The sequence below is a fragment of the Ambystoma mexicanum genome, chromosome 11 (genome assembly GCF_040938575.1).
Source record: "Ambystoma mexicanum isolate Mex_15411 chromosome 11, UKY_AmexF1_1, whole genome shotgun sequence".
Taxonomy (NCBI): Eukaryota; Metazoa; Chordata; class Amphibia; order Caudata; family Ambystomatidae; genus Ambystoma; species Ambystoma mexicanum.
Window position 1 is genome coordinate 220,187,115 of NC_090934.1, and position 21,211 is coordinate 220,208,325.

Here is a 21,211-nt window from a genome sequence, read left to right on the forward strand (position 1 = left end):
TGATTCTGATGTCACTAGGATACCCTGCTCCATCATGGCGGAGATTGTCTTCGCTATTGCTTCATCTGCCTCTCTGGACATGGGATATTGTCGTGCTCGTGGTAAAATTGCTTCTGGTTTCAGTTTGATTTTCACTTCACCGGCCCCTTTCAGGAGACCTACATCATAGGGCCCTGTAGTCCATACTGCGGCAGGCACTTGGGCCATGTCATCCTCAAAGTATTCTGGGCGTACCAGTGCCAACATCATTCTCTGTGGCACCTCTCGTTTCATCATTTTGACCCAAAATATGAGACTCACCTCCACCCTTGTCTCTTCTAGGCCAGGGTGTTCTTCGAACAGATCGTCATTGGTGAAATCAGTCACTCGATACCCTTCTTCAATGGCAGTAATCGCACACCATTGTCTGCCTTCATCGTCATACCCTTCAACCAATACCACTTTTCCTCGCACTGCGGCAGATTGCATTACCAAGGGAAATACTTGTCCTCTTCTTCATGCATGGGTATTCTTGGCCTGAATAGGAACTCATCAGGTGTCCTCATAGATTTATCTGTGAGGCCTGGCAGTCCCGCCATAAGCACCCGCATGCCATATGCGAAAACTTCTTGTTCCAACGGTGTAGCCCTCATTGCTACACGTCCTGAGTATGCTCTGATCATTTTGCACACGTTTGAATAATGCATTCCTGGGGTGGAGCACACTATACCATTCTCGTTAAACGAGATGGTCATGTTTAATTTAGTCATCAGGTTCCGACCCAGAATATTTACTGGGGTCTGGCGTGAATATAATAGAGGTACATTCATTTTGCGCTCTCCCACTGAGACTGGGAGTGCGTCTGTAAAGGGAACTCTACTATGAGCTCCAGTGAAACTCTGGGTATCTATGGCCTCACCGGACAAGGAAAATTTGCCTTCTCGTATGCATGAACGCGTTGCACCCATGTCAACTAGGAATGAATATTCTTTACCCCCTAGGGTGACATTCACCCTAGGTTCCCTATAAGTTCGGTCCACTGTACACTTGTTGATTTCCCCCATTTCCAGGGTTAATTCCCCCTCCGTGATTATTGCCTTGAGCCGTTTGCGGCGGTGCCTGCTGGGGTTGTCCCTGTGGCAGATTCCCCAAGATCGGTGGTTGAACCTCTTGCTGTGCACCTTGCTGCAAGCCTGCCACCTGCTGCTGCATTGTGTAATTTTGGGCACCGCCCTGTTGCGGGATGGCAGGTTGATTCGTCATGTCTGACCCCATCCCTTGGTTATTTTGCCACATGCCATGACTTTTGCACATGCGTGCCACATGTCCAGTCATTCCACACAGCCAACATACTGGCGGTGGCTGGGCCATCTGCCCATCTGGCATAGTTGGATTGCCCATCTGTGTGTTCTGGAAGCCACCTTGAACATTCTGAAACCCTCCTTGGTTACCTTGAAACCCTCCCTGATTATTCTGCCATCCTCTATTTCCAAAACCTCTTCCCCTCGGGTAAAATCCTGTGCTACCTTGATTATTCTGCGATGGGTTAGTTGCTTGCTGTATGCTTGGTTCGGCTGGGCTGGTGAGCATTGCTCCCTCGAGAGCATACTTTGAGAGCTTCCTTTGCACCAGCTTTGCCTCCTTTCCCTTACGAGTTTTTCTGATTCTTTTCCTGTAGCAATCTACAATAGTGCATGATTGTCAATTGTATTTTGGACCATGGTTTAGCTTCTATTGCTACCAATTTCTTGAGCTGTTTTTGCACCGGTTCTGGTAACCTTTGGCACAATATATGGTAGAATACAGGGATAGATTTCATCCAAGACTCATGTGTTTCGAGCACCCACGCGTCTTGAAAATTCTGGATATAAAGCAACGGATCTTCTGACTCTTTCATTTTTCGAGTCATTATAGCTCCCATATCAGAAGTGTCTGGATATAGCGTACGCAGCGCTCTCCACACTGCTGCTCTACAGTTATTAAATGGCGCTCCGTCATGGGAGGTCTCAGTTATGGTTACGCTAGGGTAGCCTGCCTGTTTCCAAACATCATCGGCTCTTTCACCAAGTATGGCGATTAGGAGGCCCTTTATGTCTCCTATAGCTAAGGTGACACCACCTGTCATTTTCTCTAACTCATGTACCCACTTTCCGGCCCCCGATGTCAGCATTGGAAACTTATTTTTAAGATTTTCTTGGTCCATGTGCGGCCATGGAATATATTGTGGTCTTGCTCCCCCCTTTTCTAGTAACGGGAATTGGAATGCACAGTCCACTTTCTCTTTCTCCATAGTTCTCAGGTCTATCGCCGGGGTTGCGTTCCCGCCTTGCCGTCTACCTTGCAATGCCCTTAACCTGTCTGCATAAGCAGGCACCGACACCCCCCTCTGACCGTGGGGTGTTTCTTCATGTCGGCTGGATTGTCCAGCGGACTTCGGTGCCCTACTTGTGGACCCTCTAGCATCCGACCATCGTACCTCTCGATCCTTTGGGAGCCGTTTTCCGCACCGTCTCCCTTTGTCATATGCCCCTTCCTCCGTTTCCCCACCGGAGTCAGACTCTGAATACTCCCAGTTTACGCAACTTCTTGCATCTTCTTCATTCGGCCCAATCTCTAGCCTGTCTAGGGACAGTCCCCTGCTCCCACTACTTCGGGTGACATCCTCAGTGTCATATAGATGAGTGCTCTCTAAGCACTCATCCTCCCTTCTCCCTTGGGAAATTAGGTCCAGCCCCATCTCATCATAAATCTTATCAATCGTTTCCCCAATGTTTCTGGTGTCGAAGTCATCTTCAATATTTGTCCTGGTACTGCATCATTTGCAGGGAAGAATTCTTCTATGTCTTCCCATTCTACAACAGGATTGGGTTTTTTAACTTCCCGTTGTAAATATTCTAAATCTCATGCCCTCTGTCTGTACTTACGTTCTGCTTCCTCATCTATCTCCTTTCGCTTCTTCGCTTCTTCTCTAGCCTTATCTACTTCCCTCATCCGTTCATTTCTACGTTCCTTTGCCCTTCTACTTTCCTCGTCTTCTCGCTTCTTTACTTACCTTTCGTGCACTCTCCTTTCTTCTTCTAACATATTCTGCCTGTACTTCTCATAGGCTGTGCATTGTGTGCGACTGAGCGGTATTCCTTGCTCTTCGCGATGTAGTTGTTCTCGCCTTAACCTATGCTTCTTGCTTACCCTCTCGTCTCTTATTTCCTTTTCTTTCTCCTTTTCCTTTCTCTGCACCTCATCAGACCATTCCCTTGGTCTTATGTCATCACTTCCTTTGCCATCAAGTTTTAGCAATATCTGACCACCCATCCACTCGTCTTTTGCGAATGCTAACTCGCTACTTCCTTTCTGTTTCTTTCCCTCTCTCTCTCGAGAGAGAGATGCACTACTCTGTGCCTGATCCCTTCCTTCATCTCGCGTCTCTCCTTGTCCCTCAGGACTACAGAGGCAAGATTACTTCCCTGCTCTTTTTCTTTGAGTCGTCACCACTGCATGCAGGCGACTCATATGCCGGGTTGCTGTACCCCGTGGCTGCCTTAAGTTCTCTCAGCGGGTAAAGACCCTCTGACTTGCCCCCTTCGATCACTGGCTCAGGTGGGGCGGGTGGCGCGGTAGGCGTCTCACCCCCCTCTGTGCTTATATTTAATATCCAATCTGCGGATGGTTCTTCCTCCTTCGTCTGCTCGAACATTTTCCAAAGTTCGAGGACAGCAAGGCGTTTCTCTAGCTTTTTTCCAGTATATGTGGCATGTAGGAAGGTGGTCATGTGTTGTAAAACAGCCTTAGAGAGTGACCCGTTATGGGGGCAAGGCATAAACATCTTATTGGCGGTACCCTTAACCCACTCCTGCCTATATTTCTTCAGCTTTGTTGTATGCTTGGGCAGTTGCTTGCATAAATGCGCAAGCGGGGTAACTTCCTCCATTCTTAATTTCGTCACCAAAAATAATTATATAGTTCTTTTACTTTTTTAATAGTATGAGCGAGCACCAAATACGCAAGCTCCAATCCAATCTTTTCCCGCCAAATTTTATACCAACAATTTACTCAAAACTCATCAATTCAGTGGCGGTTCCCTCTCAGTTACAGAATCGCGTAAATCCAAAATGCATTTTAAACGATCACCAATATACTTATTTTACATTCGACATACAACAGAACACATATGACAGACATTTGACAGACTAGACAGACACCAGCTGGGGGATTTGACAAACCCCCTTTATGACGTCTTTAAACGTCATCGTAGCCTAAATTGTCCCCCCCACTGTGGGCTCTGGGTTCACGTTCCTTCTGACCACTCTTTAAAGTGCAGGAACAAGGCAAATCTTTACGTTTTTGCTCAGGTGCCCCCCTGATATTCCTTACGTTTTTACTTCAGGTGCCCCCCTGATATTCTTTACGTTTTATTTCTTATGCTCGAGTCATTACCCCTATATATATATATATATATATATATACAGTCTTCTCTACTTCTAACTATTGTATTGTTTCTCCACCACCCTCCGTTACCTTTCCCTTGCTGGCTCTAATGCCTACACGACATTTGCCACAGTAACGAGTTTTATTGCTTCACTCACTGATCGCATCATTTCCTCTCTGGAACTTCGGGATCACCGGCCCTTCGTCTTCCTGCTTTTAAGGTTTTCGCCCGATCCACTGCCTGTGGGAATGAGAAGGGTTATGCTTGGAAAGGCGGGTTCCTTCAGACCCACTGCAGATTTTTTGCAAATGTACTCTATCATTGTCCACGGGGAGCTTCTCAGTCTACTCAGACGGAATGGCGAAAGGACTCGTGATCTTACCGAAGGCCCAGAGTTACTTCGTGCCTTCGGTCTAAAGGTGTCTTATGACTATATCAATCGATAATCTATAATCGATGGCCGTAAACCATCCTCTGCTACCAAGTGTTCTCGAGGAGAGGAATTCGCTGACAGGCCCTTTGGTCAGCAGTCACCCTCTAGAACTTGTAAGACAAGATAGCTGCACCATTTGAGGACAAGGGGTGCAGGATTCACTTACTCCGACACGACTCAATAACGAGGATTCAATAGTTTGGCAAAGGGAAGTCCGTTTTAATGACAGTTTCATCGAACAGGGAAACAAATGGGAATCAGCTGTAATGCGATCTCCTGTCTCGCTCAGACTTCCTCGAACTTCAAATGAACAGAGATTCTTATAGGCAATGTTCGTCATCATTGACGTCTAACTTTACAAAAGTGAACATGCAATATAATTGGTTAGGAAAGGTAACCTAAGTATAGGTGTTATATCTGTATATGATAATAGGGCATGCAGATTGGATAACTCTTATCGGGTCGGCGTCTACGCCCATCCCTCTACATAACGCGTGATAGACCACACTACAACTACGACGTCCTATAAGTTACAATATCTATAGGACTCCAGATAACTTGGTCCATTGTGATTGGGCAGGTTACACCCCTAGACATAAATTTCCACTTTTAATTAGCAGCATGCAGAATGGACACCCCTGTGCCTGGTGTCCCAAGTTTCACCCTGCCTCCCTTCCATCAATCAGTGTTTTAGGGCGACGTGTCAATTAGTTGGCTAAGGATGGCCTCGAAACTGTAGTCTCTTATCGGGAAAAGTTATGGCATCCTCGGGTCCTGGATGACATCAGGCGATGGTACTTCTTCGCGCCTGGCTGGTCACGTGTTGGTTCACCATGAATCTGCTTCAGTTTCCAGCTTTAAGTGCATTTAATTCTGTGTTGGCCTAGCCACCTGCATGGGCCCCCTTATCTTGACCTTCATGAGGCAGGCTGGTATGCTGTGAAGTTGGAGTCTTGTGAGCTGACACTCTCCTTCCCTTCTCTGGTTGACCTCGATTTCCTAGGCATGAGCCGCTCTTTGCTGAGTTTCGATTCCGCTCCTTTTCTTGCCTTTGGCTGGGTTTCGAAACTTGGCCTGTCAGGCCTCTGGCCGCCTGGGTACCTTTCTGCTTTTACAAAATGGAGTCGCACTTCTACAATGTGCCTTATTGAGGTGGATATACGGTTGGCGCTTGCCACTCTATCTTCTACTAAGCATTGCAAGCAATATCGATTTCTTAGCACCTTGCGTTTCAAGCCTATTTACACACGTTTAACAGGACGGTTGCTTCCATCTTGTCTCGTAACACTGTTTCCTCACGTTGTAACATTGTCTCCTCTCTGTGCCTATTCAATTCAATTTCGTAGTTACTCGCACTGGCGTGTTATCTTTGATAGCTGCTTTTGTTCATTCACGGATCTGTTCAGGCCCTTGTGTCATTTCCACTGGCCTTCCATTAAGGCTTTTGGGGTCTCTTCGTGGACCGTGTGTAGGTACGCCTCATTTTGTATCAGCGGCTGGTATGGCTGTCTAATAGTGTACTGTGCTGCCCAGGGTTGTCTGGTTATGGGTGCTTCAACCAGTATGGATCTTCTGATGTATACTAGGCAGAGTCCCAGTGCATCTCTTTTTAGGTTCATTTGCTCTTCATACGTCACATACCTTGGCGAGTACGCTCCTGGCATCTCGAAATGAGGGGAAGGGGTGCAGGCCATGTCTAGGACCTCCTCTACAGAGGAACTAGCGGGTTCATGCTCGTATGGCGCTGCTAATAGCGGGTGATTACGAGTGCACGAGCACGCGCAATCCCCCATGCCGGTAATGGCCATACCACCATGGCGCTAAAGGCCCTCCAACCCCCCGATAGCGCCATCCCGGGACCAGCCGATACCGCCTCCACCTAGGTGGCACCCCTTAATACCGAACCGGTAATAACATCATGCTAATACCGGGCTCGTAATACCGGACCTGGAAGTAACGTCATCGCGTCGGAACGGGAAATGCGCCGGTGGCCATATTTAAAAACACAATCCATTGCAATCCTCCCAAACCACCAGTTGTGTTCAGGAGAGACCAGTGCCAATCTATTCAACATGTCTAAGGCTACCAGGAAATCAAACCCCTGCCTGCGCAAAAAGCGTGTTTCAGACGACGAACTCAACATGCTGGGAGACACCATTGCTGCCCATGCTGAGGAGATCAACCAGCACAACCTCAAAAGGGAGGTGCAGCAGCGAAAAAAGGAGATCTGGGAGCAGGTAGCCCACAAGGTCTCAGCAGTCGGCACCACTCCACGGACAGTCAAAGACTGTAAGAACAGGTGGGGAGACCTTCGCCTCAGGGTATGGAACATCCTGGCCAGCAATAGGAGAGAGGCCATGCCCACAGGCGGGGGTCCCCACTCACTCACAAAACCTTTGCGCTGGGAGGAGACGTGCAGTACCTTCATACAGATGGAGTCCATCAAGGGCTTTGGGGAGATGGAGACGGGTGCCGCAACATCTGAAGATGGAGGTGAGTGACCCTGCAGATCCCCGTAGGGGAAACCATGACGTAGCACAAGTGATGTGGAAGAGAGTCTAGGCAAGGCAATGCATGTCTCAGCATACACATCAACATATCCTTGTCCAGATTGAGGCCCAAACCCTGCCCCACTGAAATGCATGCTGAGTACAAATCCCATTACCAACACACAGCCAACACACACGGACCGTGCCTATGTAATACATCACACAAACCCCCAATACACCTGCCATGCAGCATCCCTGCATTGAGACATCACGGCAAGATATGAATGCATGATAAATTAAATTCTCCACAGCACCATATAATGCATCTTGCATGTAACACCATCACTGATGCTCTGCATCTCTTCTACCCCCCCAGGCACCGATGGAGAGGATGCCAGTGAGGAAACAGCCACAAGGGCATCCACGTCCCGGCACAAGACAACTCCCACAGGCAAGACCACCTCCGGGGCAGCCTCGCAGGCCACACCGAAACCCAGGGCGAGTGCCCAGGCCATGGCCGCACATAAGGGCCCCACATCAACGCCTGACACCGGGACCACAGAGCTGGCAACACCAGTGGAAGGCGAGGCCAGTGGCACACTTTCGGCAGCAACAAGTTCGGTGGGCGAGGCAGCAGCCACTGCCCCACTGAGTGACATTGAAACTGCAGTAGAGGAGTATGTGGACGAGGATGGACTAACCCATGTGGCATGTCTACACTCCCCAAGCCCCGTGTCCACCCCCCAACCCCACACTCAGGACACACCCATCAGCAGCATTGCGGATCTTTTACTCCACGATTCGGACCTCAGCACCCCGCCCTAGGACAGCATTGCCAATGCAGGCCCGGCCGCAGCACCAACAACCACTGCTGCTCCCAAGCACCGCTAGCAAGGGTGGAGGCTAGACAGGAGTCAATGTTGGACCTTGTCCGACAATATGTTGCGGAGGGGGAGGACACGAAGCGTGAGATTGCGCAGGCCATAGCGGCGAACACAGCCGCCGTTAATACCTCTGCGTTGATGATGCGAGACAGTCTGGGGGCTGTCAAGCAGGTCCTCAACCCGCACCAGCCGTGCAAATCACCATGGCTTCCACCCCATCCACCACACCCCTATCCTCCGCACCCGCTTCCTCTGCACCCTCCAGCCCTGTGCGTCCAACAAGACGGAGTGCGAGGCACTCAGAAATGATGCCCCCGGACAACAAGAAATAAAGGAAATAGTGCGGGACGACAATGGGAGTGGGTCAGATGGTGTTGATGGTGTATTAGGGGGATTTCATCGGGGGGTATGGGCAGTTCATTGGGGGGTTTTGGGAGTTCATTGGGGGTATGGGGAGTTCATTGGTGGTTTTGGGAGTTCTTTGGGGGGTATGGGGAGTTCATTGGGGGTTTTGGGAGTTTTGGTGTTGTGGGGGGTAGCACATTTCTGTAGTTGATATTAATACACCTGTTGTGTGAAAAATCATTCAAAGCCTGGACATTGTTCATTTTGTGTGTATACATTTAATTAATGACAGTGCACAGTGCCCATCTCCCTACATACCCTGTGTGCATGTCCACATGGACCCAGTGTACAATGTGTTACTGACACATATCTATCGACGTCCCTGTGGGTCCGATGTATTCGTCAATCAGTGATTGGCGTATTGCACGGCCATCTTGTGCATCACGTACTGGCAGGGGTGCTGCTTCTCCTCCGTCTTCATCCTCATCATCCTCATCATCCTCACCCGGTGCATGCATGTCAATGTCAGGTGGCAGTGGTACATTTCTCCGGACGCACATGTTGTGCAGCATGACACAGGCCATGGTGATCTTTGCCACCTTCTCAGGTCTATAAAGGGGTGCTCCACCAGACCTGCTTATGCAACGGCACCGCGCCTTCAACAGGCCAAAGGTCTGCTCAATCACACATGGGTACGGGTATGAACCCGATTGTACTCCACTTCATTGCTGTTCTGCAGATTCTGCACAGGGGTAAGTAGCCACGGCTTCAAGGGCTATCCTCCATCACCTGCAAGCGAATACAAATAGGTCTATGTTAGTCACTCTGAGCTGCCACATTCAGGATTCACAGCCATGGCCGCAGCTATTTCCTGTTGGCATGCACATGTCCCTGTACGTATGCACAAATATTATTAAGATGCATTGTATACTGCAATATGGTGTGGTAGTCTGGATGGCGTTGTACAGATGATGCAGGGTGAATTCTTGCATGCTGATGCGGATGTACTGTGATTGCAGGACAATGTTTTGCCTCATATTATTGCTGTGTATACTACACTGTGCATGATCACACTAGCCACATTGGCACAGTTGCAATCATGTCTAGTCATGCATTGCTTGACATACCCATGGTGGCCAGGTTGTGTGCCTTACATGTTGTCATTGATATACGGCATTGGTCCAATGTGTGCTAGTGATGTGTCATGTTCGGGTTGGGAGGTGCAGGTCAGGAGTGTTTAGCCCTGCGTGCATTCTCCACTCACCGCCCATTCCCACCCTAGTGGAGTATGCATCCTCCCACCTCACAACCCCGATGCACTGCCATAGACCAGTCAGGCAACTCACCAGGCAGCCAGCTGCGTCGTCCAGCATGTCGCTCCATGTGGGACTACCAATTCTACCTGGGTGCAGTCGAGGGCACCAACACAATTGGGCATGCCTGCCAGTGCATGGAAGCCTACTTTGGTGTCGGCTATCTCCTGGCCAGTCCGTGGTAGGGATATGTGGGTGCTAGCGTGCTTCAGGAGGGCATCCAGCACTTGGGTCAGCATGCGTACAAATAGTGGTTGTGAAATGCCATGCAGCTGGCCCACTGTGTGCTGGTAGGTACCTGTGGCCAGGAAGTGGAGCACAGACACCACCTTTAGTAGCGGGGGGATGGCAGTGCGTATTTCTATGGGGCTGACGATGTCGTTGTGTATCATGTCCACTATGGTGGTGATGGTGTCCCGGTCCAACCGGTACAGGGTGTGGATCTGCTCAGAGGTTAGATTGAATGGACTGGGTCTGATGCGAGGGATTGGTGGCTGCCTACGAGGTGCTACTGGCTGCACTGGTGGTAATTCCTGGCCCTGTCTCAACTTCCTTCTTCTCCTGCGTCTCCTCTGTGCTGCCTGTTGCTGTGGCTGTAGTTGTTGTAGTTGCTGTTGTTGCTGTAGTTGTAGCAGTATAGGCATGTCCTCCAGCCCCATGATTGCAACAGCTAGTGGTATGATTTTGGTGTAGGAAGGGGTGTGGTGTGTGGGTGTACTCCTTTTATACTGGGACAGGCTCCATTGACTCCACCTGTGGTGATTGTGTGCACTTGTGGCAGTTTTCGTGATTGCAGATTGCTGTTTACGGGTGGTCCGTGATGCCTGTATGGCTGCCATCGTGCAGGCCCTAATTACCGCCTTCGGGATGCCGGTAATTGTATGCCTGCATGAGTTGTGATGTCCTCCTATTAACGGCATCCCAGTATTTACTCTGCGAAGGGGTGCGTGTACGCGCGCGTGACGGTATGAAGGGGCACTGTACGGCTGATGGCGGCATTGACGGGTTGTCGGTTTGTAATGCCCCAGACCCGTTAACAATGCCGGTATTACCATTCCACCTTCCTTTTTTCATTACCTCCATTCTCGTAATGAGGCCCTATGTATATGTATCGCACCTTGAAACACTTGTGTATAGGCGCATTATAAATACCTTATCATATCATATCATATGTATATTCTGGGTGAGCACGGGCTTTATAACAGTTTTTCTTGGGACTGCCCTGTCTAGAATGATGCATTGTGCTGAAATCTGCGGCGTCAGCATGGAACAGGCTTTATATATAGTAAAGCTGCTCTACACAGCTAGATCACCCACTGTGAAGCCAGTCACTGCCTGCGGTACGCCCTGGTAACCGCTAAGTGACCTGTAAGAAATGCTGCTTCGGAGCTCTCCGGTACTTATAATGCAGAGCTCTGAATTTCAGAATATCTCTGAAGTGAGGTCCTGTGTTCATGACAGCGCTCTGGAAGCGAAACGATGAAACCGGAACTGGGAGGGAATCCCTGGCGTGTTGTCGTTTCAGTTCCCCCATACAATGCGCTTGCAGCTATGCGCTGCCAAATACCCGAAGGATAAAGCAAAATTACTGCCAGTATACCAACATGCACTATACTTGGAAACTCCTAAGCTTATTCCCCATTAAGCGTTAACACTGCTGTTGACATAAACGCTAAGCTGAAAGCTCACAGTAAAAAGAGGTACTTATCTGCTTCCCGAGCAGCAAAGAAAGAGAGTAATTTAGAAGGAGGGCCAGTGTTTTATTGGGACGGAAGAGCCGTGGTTGGTGGACTATGGATATGTGACTGGCCTGAGTTTCAGTTTAAATACTACATTGTTCCAGAAAATGTTAGTTCTTTATATTGTAGAATGTTTATTTATTTTTTCCAGTAAAGAAAAGAGAAAGCATAATATGAGCCTGCGGTTCTTGACATAGAATGTATATCACATTTACCTGTCAGAACAGATTATAAAATAAAACAGACAATAGACAGTGCCTAATACTGCAAATATATGTGCTATTTCAAAATCACCAATACAACTGACAGTTACGCAATGTAAAAATACAGCTAATTCTCAAATTGTGAAGAATCGTTTAATAAGAAAAACACATACAGATCAGAAAACACTTTAAAAGTGCCCAACTGACACATGAAATAAAATCTAATTTGTGTCGGGTACCCCTGTTACTGGTAAGAAACAAGACGAAAAGTGAAGGATTCAATGGCTGCTTTATGCACCAGCATGGCGTGCAGGGCTAACACAGCTTCTGGTGGTGGTGGGATGTTGACCCTTTAGTTCTTTATTGGAACTCTGTGGGCTTTCCTGTGGCAAGAGTGTAAGAGTATGTTCTCCGTTTCCATAGTGTTTGCCTTTTCCTGCCGCGAGTCCTTCCTCTATGTCTACAAAGTTAACGTCTGTCATTTACGCACACCGTCTGTTCTTTATGTCCATGAGCATGCCTTTAGCTTTACATGCGCTTATCTGTGGTAGCAGCGCTTTTATTTCTCCCCTCGTCGCACAGTAGCAACGAAAGTCTACACCCGAGGCGGCGGCGTTCCCTCTCTCTCTCTTTCGTTAGCACCTAGCCCAACTCGGCGCTATTATGGTGAAATTAACTCAAAAACAAGCTAAACGGAAAAGCACTGCACCGGTCGAGGAAGACGGAAACCGCAGCGAGAAAGAAGAGGACCATGAGCTGGTAACGTTAACCCCAGCAACCGCACCTGGGACGCCGGCGAAAAGGGCTGCCATGGCTGCAAATATAGCGACTAAGGCAGATAGGGAAGCTACGCCGAGAACGAAGTCTGCAACACCTGCAAAACAGGCTTTTACTCCAGGAAAGAAGGCAGCAGTTACCAAGAATCGCAAGACTCCGAAGAAGGAGGTTAACGAGGAAGACCACGAGGCAGGGGACGCAGAACCTGAAGAGATCGAAGATGAAAACGGCAGTGAGAAGGTGGAGGCAGTTGTTGAGAAGGAAAAAGAAATCCCACTAAAGGTACCCGGTGTTCCTGGCAAGGTGTCAACCCCACTAACGGTATCTGGTACGCGTACGCCTGCGAAAAAGGCAGCCATGGCTGCAAATAAAGTGGCCACACCGGGAAAGATGGTTGCTACACCTGGAAAGTGTGCAGTCACTCCAGGTAAGAAGGCGCAGAAAAAAGCCATTGAGCTGGAGCATGAGGGAGATGAAGTAGAAATGGAATTTGAAGATGTAGAAGATGAGCAGGGGGAAGCCTCGCAGATGGAGCCGGCAAAAGCTTCTGCCACTCCTGGGAAGAAGGCTGGCAAACTGGCAAAGACTGCAGTTTGCCAGTTTACTCCAGGAAAGCAGGCATCTGGGGTTAAGAATCGCAACAAGGTACAGAAAAAAGTCAGAGAGGTACAGGATGAGGAAGTTGAGTCTGAATTCATGGATATGACTTCTACATTAAAGACAACTCCGGCAGGTGCGACCAACTCTCCTGACAATAATAATATGGAGAATGATGAAGAGGAAAAACTTGGGAAACTATCTCGTAAGCGAAAAAAAGAAGATCCCAAGAAGAAAAGTGTTTCAGAGGCTAAGAAGCCAAAACCTGAATTGGTTGAGAGCTACTGCGTTTTTCTTGGGAATCTGGACTCTGCAAAGGAATTTGATGAACTAAAGGAAGCCATTCAGCAGTTTTTCTCCAAACATAGTTTGACTGTGTCTGATGTTCGTCTTGGAGGATCAAAGAAATTTGGTTATGTAGACTTTTGCAATGAGGATGATTTTTTGAAAGCTCTTGAACTAAATGGCGAAGAAATTCTTGGATTGGCGACAACGATGAGCAAGGCAAAAAGTTTAAAGACCAGCACTGAAGCAAAGAAAGAAAGGACTGACCGTATTTTATTTGCAAAGAACTTGCCCTTTACCTCAACGTCGGACGACTTGCAGAAAGTTTTTAAAAATGCAGTGGATATAAGATTTCTTCTTATGAACAATGGCACGAGTAGAGGAAAAGCCTACATAGAATTCGAAACTGAGGTGGAGGCAGTCCAGGCTTTTGAGGAGAAAGCGGGTACTGATCTTGGTGGGCGTCCTATCATTTTAGACTACACAGGTGAGAAGAGTGTAAAGAGACAAGGTGATCTGGCTACTTTGGTTGTAAAAAACCTGTCTGACGAGGCCACAGAATCTTCGCTCCTGAAGATTTTTAAAAAAGCTGTTTCTGTTAGAATCCCGGAGGACCATTCTGGCACCCGCAAAGGCTTTGCCTTGGTTGAGTTTCCCACTAGAAAAGATGCCAAGGACGCAATGGAATCCTGTAAAAATGTAAAAATTCAAGGACTGCAAGTACAACTAGAACTCCAGGGTGAACAGCTTGGGCAGGGTGAACAGCCTGGGCAAGCTAAAACCTTATTTGTTAGAGGATTGTCAGCCGACACAACAGAAGACGATTTGAAAGGGGCATTTGATGGGGCTGTTGCTGCCAGAATAGCCGCAAATCGAGAGACTGGTGCATGCAAAGGTTTCGGGTTTGTGGATTTCCCCAATGCAGAGGATGCAAATGCAGCAAAAGAAGCAATGGAGGATGGGGAGATAAAAGGCAGCAAGGTGACTGTAGATTTCGCCAAGCCCAAGACAGAACGTGTGAGACAAACCGATAGCAAAGATTTTGGTGGAAAAAAGGGAAGGGGCAGAGGGAGCAGTGTTGGAAGGGGCAGAGGGAGCAGTGTTGGAAGGGGCAGGGGCAGAGGCAGCAGCGTTGCAAGGGGCAGAGGCAGCAGTGTTGGAAGGGGCAGAGGAGATTTTTCTAATAGAGGTGGTGGTGGAAGAGGTAGTGGCAGAGGAGGAGTTGGTGAACGTGGAAAGGGGGGATTTCGTGGTAGAGGAGCAGGAGGTCATGGAAAAATAGTTGATGAAAATAGAGGGCGGGGAGGTCGAGGTGGTGGATCTAGAGGTGGGAAAAAAAGCAAGGAAGACAGATCATCTGACTAAACCTTTAAGTTGTCATTCCCTTGTTCGTTTCTGGTTTCCTTTTGATGTGGGTAATTTTCACTCTAACTGACCTACCGTTTGGATACTGGAACTTGAAAGCCCAAGTTTAGACGAAGAAATGGTGAATTAAAGTCCCAGAATGCAAGTGCCATTGGCAAATTTTAAGACTAGGTCTACTTTCACTTATGACGTGTGGTCACTTGGGAATACCGGGTTTATTCCAACGGGACATGTCCTAATTAAAGATAAGATCTCAAACGGACACTCCAGGTGTGAGACCTGCCAGCTTTTTCTGTGCCAAACTCTTCCTTTAAGAACAGTTGTTTTAATGTATGATGTGGGAAGTGATCTTTGTCTAAGTTGCTATAAATTTAGATTTTAACCAGTATACAGTAGTTTCGTTTTCAACCCCTGTACCGTTTGCTGTAAAACAAATGAATACATGTTTTGTTTTTCAGTCACTTTTGTCTCTCAAATTAAATGCTCAACGCAGTAAAAAAGATCAACAGTTTGGCCACCAGGACTGCACGACGCTGTGCCTCTAAAATGGCATGTTATAAAATGGTGGGTGTCCAAGCCCCAAAGGGGGGCGCTAGAGGGACATCCCACATAGCGGGACGTACATCTGGCTGCCCTCTCCCCTCTTTAGGGTATCCCACCCCTCCTCCAAGAGGATGGGACGTCTTCAGGGTGGGAGCATCCGGTGTGCCCTTGGGACAGCATATAAGGAGGGGGGGGGGGGCTGGAGCTGTCTCTTTCCAGTCCCCCCTGCCTGAATAGAGTACGGTCTACGGTCTGTTACCCCCCCCACGGAAGAGGGATCGGGGGGCCAATGGGGGCTGACACCGCTATGTCACTAGGAAGGGAAGCCCTGAAAATGCTGAAAGCTTGGCGGTTCTGCCACACTATGGGCCCATTTCAACAGGGTTGTATGAGAGTCTGGTAACACTGGCTTTGAACATGCAGCTCCATGGCTAGCACAAAAAGCTTCTAACGCTTGGGGGTGGGGATTGACCAATGCCGGATTAAACCATATGGAGGCCCCTAGGCAGATGAAATGACAGGGCCCCCCCTTGAACATTATCTCCTGATACGTTTTTAATTTTCTGCAGTGCTTTATATTGATCCTTGTTCACGGGGCCCCTAACAGGAGTGGGCCCATAGGCCAGTGACTACTTAGCCTAATTGTTAATCCGGCTCTGTGGTTGACAGTGGTCAAATATGAGAGGGATGTTAAGTTTTGAGTGGGCATTGACTCTGAGGTAGCATAAGACTTTGTCACAAGAGGCTTTAACACTGGTAAAGAAGAATTGGAAGAGACACTGGGCGTATGAGTGGTTGTTGTAATTTAGGAGCTATACTTGACTTTCAATATTTGAATAAATACGCAAAGCTACTAAGGAGAGACGAGGGTGGAGACACCAGGGTGGTGACAATGGGTAGATGTACAAGCGGCTATAGTAATGTCTCGAATCTTATGGCAGGGCACAAAATATATGCTTGCCACTGACGAGCGATTTTTAGTGAGTAATACATGGAGTGATGCTTGCATGTGGAGAGCTGGCAGTTCATGCGACTGGACGAGTAACTCTGGATCCCTGGCTAGTAGCTTGCAACCTGACATTTTTCAACCTGAGCAAGTTTGGGGTGGGTGGAAGTCTTGGGTAGAGCCTGGGTCCCCCAGATCCACAGTCTACAGTAGAACTGTTGGATGACATCATTATTACAAGAACTGAATGAGGTAACAGACTCTTGGGCCATATGAAAGGCTGTGACGCTGGGGAAGGACTGATGAAGGTGCTCGAAAATGGAAAGTTACACGAATACTGTGACGCTAGTGGGGGATTGTGAGACGAGGGCAATTCAAGGAGGCTGTGAATTCGGGGCAACTCAGTATGCAACATTGGGTAGACGCAAGGGTGCAGTGGCATGTGGAGAGGAATTAATAGTTGCAACTGGAGGTATAACTAGCCTGTGAAATCGGGATCGGTTGGTGTGGTGTGACACTGGAGATATGGGGGCTGTTTTTATTTTTATTAAAGGGGGGGGTTGCTCTCCCCTGGTTTGCTTCCTACTTGTCAGACCTTTCCTAGTCCTACTCGTGGAACATGAGCCCCTCCAATCCCACACCTGACTTGTGTCCCCCAGGGCTCTGTTTTAGGCCAGCTTCCTTTTACTCTATATCCCTCTTATCTTAGACTGATGGGCCTCTTCATTTTCTTCTGCCACCTTTCCGCCCATGACCACATGATTCTATTTTTTTACAGATCTTTTGTCTTGGATATCTGCCGATTTTCTATCCCTTTCTGGGTTTCGCTTCGATGTTTTGTGCTCAGCTCATCCAAGACAAAAGCAATTTACCTACCCTACCCCCCCCCCCCCCCATTTCACAGCTTTCCCCCACCTCCTCACTTTGTCGGAACAAAGTTTCCAACTTGGGTGTTCTCTTAGATGGTAAATCTAAGCTTCAGCACTGCTCCTGTATCTAGGTTAAACCGTATGAACGTAAGAACAATCTGCCCTACCTCTCCTTCCATTAAACCAAAAATACAGATTTCCACTCTTGCACTAAGCTGTTGTTACTATTGCTTGAACTTTCTTTTGGGTATCTCTCTCCACTCTTTCTTCAGCTTGCACTCTTTACACCACCTATACTCTTCACCCACCACCTCTGCGCTCGCTGGTTCTCTACTACACTGTTCAGCGTGTACCATTTGCACACGCAAACAAGCACTGGAGTGCATTATTGTCCCTTACGCTCCCGTACTCCACTTTCTGCGAACCTGCACCTTTGGTTAGACCACAGCATATTGCGCGCCATTTAGTGTTTTTATTTATTTATTTTTTGTACGCTCTGTCCCTCCATCGAGCGTTTGTTTCGGATTTCATTGCATCCGCTTCCATTCAGGATTTTCATTCGCCTCTCGCAGCCTTCACACTTTTTCAGTCGGCCTGTTGCACATGTGACCATTTTATCCATCTCTTTAGCGGCTCTTCCAGGGCAGGCAGCCCGCAAATGGCTTCAGCTAAGGGCAAGCCCTTTCGCTGGGCAGCAACTGATACTGGTTTACCCCTGTTCGCCCATCGAGCACCTGCCAGGACTCTGCCTGACGCAAATCCCTCCTCCCTGTCCACTCGGGCACACTCCTAGCAAATTCATTTTCAATCACCTCCTATCCCAAATCTTGCAGTAGTTTTAGCCTTACATCCCCACTGCATCCTAGTCCCTTCTTTCTCACATCTGTATTTTCCTACTCGCAGTATGACATCACTGTTCCTTTATTACTCGTAATTTAATTAAACAGTTCCTCTCAATCTAAGGGACTGCTGTCTCTCTGGCAGTCTCTTCCAGTCTCCTCTGCGCCCACATCTCTGCCTATGCACAGTACCTATACACTATACCTACTCAATCTTCTAAAAGCCGAACTCTACAGCGTCTGCCTGCATTCTGGGTTGTTTCTATCTCTTCTACAACTTTTCTAAATTCGGTATAATCCCCTGCTATTGTATGAACCTGTTGCTTCTCATTAACATTGCTGGAAACGCTTTGAGTCTAGGTATTCTACACTCGAATGTTTGGAATATAGGTGTTCTCCCATAAAAAGTCTTGAATCCATCTGCCTTTACATTAGGTCAATGCTTTGAATTTGTTTTACATGCTGTTAATACTTAGAAGCCAGTTGCCTCTAGTCACTGTAAAGGTTTCAATTTGAACCTAGGTTTTTTCACACATGGCAACAGTTGAATCTAGCAGTCTTTACATACAGCAAATGTTTTAAATCTAGGCGTTACATCCTGTTAATGTTTAGAAAGGTTTTGTATCTAGGTATTTCAAACACTGTAAAAGTTCTGAATTTACATACTGTAAATGTTTTCTATCTAGGTGTCGCTGCACACTCGAACCTAGGTGTGTTCACATTCTGTGATCCAGGTAGCTCCACACACATAGTGTTTGAACCTAGGGTGTTTTGCACACCGTGAGTATCCTGAATCTAGACGTTCCTACATACTGTGACTGTTTCCATTCCAAATAGTATCGGACGATGTGATTGCCTTTCATCTTGGTACTTTGTAATTTGTGTCTTCTCCCAATTTGATTTCTGCACCCCCTACCCACACTTCACAACACCCCACCTTTTTGCCACTTTTCTCCTCCTTGCACCTAACCGACCATCCCAGTAAATAACACCTAGCCCTCCTCCCACATTTCCTTATCCTCCAGGCCTAACTGCTCCAAGACAAGAGGTGCTCTATGGCATACCAGACACCAAACCACCTCGCCTCGCACCTACTATGTAATCTTTCTCCCCATACCCATATTCCCTCCACACTTCATCCACCCTCTGTGTCCCCACTTACCCCACTCCCACCATGCATTCCCTTCGTGTAGCTCATGCTGTCCTTGCAAGACTCCTCAATCAACACTCCCAACTCTCACACATGCACCTGCTCGCCACTCAAAACTCATTAGCCACCTCCGCCAAACATCATACCATACCTCCCCATCTGGAACACCCTCCATGCCTCTCCCCACACCCCTTTGTCCTCTCCTCTCTCGCTTATTCTACCCAGCCACCTCTCCTCCATCTTCTTAATCTACCCCCCACAGGCAGCACACCTGCTCTCCCCTTCTTTCCCTACTCTACTCTTCCTGAATGTGCCCATCCCAGCCTACTCCCCTCGCTCATACCTCTTCCCCCCCTCTACGCTATGTCTCTTCACTCCCATTCCCACCAGCCCTTCATCTACAACCCTCTTCCCCTCCTAGAAACCTTGACACCCCTTCACCCGCACTCTTCCCCTTAGCACCCCCTCACACCCAGACTCACAGGTGCCCTTCCACCCCACCTCTAGCCTGCTTTCCTCACAATTCCCTACACCCCCCCCTTCCCCGCTCACCTAACCCTATTTCGTGCATGTTTATCAATGCCAGATCTGTCACTGAAAATAAAATTCATCCTATTTGATTTCATCTCTTCTGAAAACCCAGACATTATCTTCACAGAAACCTGGCTTACCTATCGCACGCAAGGGTTTCTCCTCTGAATACTCCCCAGCAGTGAAGAACATACTGCAGAGCCGGTGGAGTAGCCATCCTCTACAAACATCATCTCACAATCCTACACTCTGAGAAACAACCCTGCAACACTTACTACGAATCCCTGTTACTTAAATTCCAACTCTCGCCCTCCCTTACCCATAGCTTCATTCTACTATACAGACCCTTGAGCTACAATAGAAATGTTGCAGACTCGATTCCCTAGCAGCCACCCTCCTCTCCCACCCCGTACTCGCCCTTTTTGGAGACCTCAACATTTAGTGTGACGCCCCCTCAAACCTCATGATCTGCCCTCTTACGGACAATATGCAAGCACTTAACATGACCCAACTGATTACTGGCCTCGCTCGTACAACCACAACCAATCTCATCTCATTTTCTTCCACCCGTCTGCTAGTCTGGACTGATCACTGTGCCATTTTCTTAACGCTTGGGCCCCCCTTCTGCCCATTATCCACTATTGAACAAGGTCAGTGCATTCCCCGACCTAGCTGATTCACTGCTCACCTCTCTTCCTAACCTCCCTACCCAAGAAGGAATCCCTTCCATTAGCCCTTTTGAATGATTGCTCTCTGATGCCCTCACCCCTACAAGAACCTCTTCCCACAAACCAGGCCCATCTCCCAAGTGGTTCACTCCCACCCTCAAAGCTTGCATCACTGTCTGGTAGACAAACCCTTCCCCTCAGAACAAAGCCAAACGTGCCAGGCAGATCAGAGCCGACAGGACAGAAATTAGAAAAGCTAAGAGACACTTCTATGAAAAACGAATATGCAACGCCCCTGCCACGAGCAAGGAACTCATAAGATCATAGTTGAATTAAGACCCCTCATTGCTCTACCACCCCCCCCCCTTCCCAACATTCGGATCACTTCTACAGCATCACTTTGGAAAGAAACCACATCAATAATTCCAAATTAGTGACTATGACCCCCCCCCCTCACCTCGTGCACCTGCACCTCTGTTGCCCCCTTCCAGTTTCTTCCTCCCCTCTCCCATTCCAAATTCCTGAAGCTACACTCCAATAGCTGGCCTTTAGGTCCTGGTCCCCTGGAGGCCCCTGCCCCCCTTTCCTCCTTGAGAACATTCTCACAACATGCATGGGGCATTTTCCCAGGAGCTTTCAAAACCTCTCATGTTAAGCCTTTACTCAAACCCACCCTTGACCGTTCTTCAAACTACCGTCCCATGTCTCCAACAATTGCTTCATTGCTAAACTCTTAGACCGGACAGCTTACTCACAATTCTCCCTCTGCAGAATCCTATGAGATACTAGTTCCCACCCAGTAGTAGTTCAGACCCCTCCACTGCAGTGAA

The 21,211-nt window shown here is 48.2% G+C and overlaps 1 protein-coding gene across 1 annotated transcript; it reads left to right on the plus strand.

The window, feature by feature from the left end:
• The first annotated feature begins 12,300 nt into the window (after positions 1–12,300).
• On the plus strand, positions 12,301–15,296 carry LOC138503287 (nucleolin-like). The gene has a single exon (XM_069622891.1). It carries the CDS (start codon positions 12,475–12,477, stop codon positions 14,833–14,835), a length of 2,361 nt encoding a protein of 786 aa, XP_069478992.1. The 5' UTR covers positions 12,301–12,474; the 3' UTR covers positions 14,836–15,296.
• The last annotated feature ends 5,915 nt before the right edge of the window (positions 15,297–21,211 follow it).

Bases quoted from the DNA above. Each gene is read 5' to 3' on its own strand.
- LOC138503287 (XM_069622891.1), top strand. From the start codon at position 12,475: ATGGTGAAATTAACTCAAAAACAAGCTAAACGGAAAAGCACTGCACCG.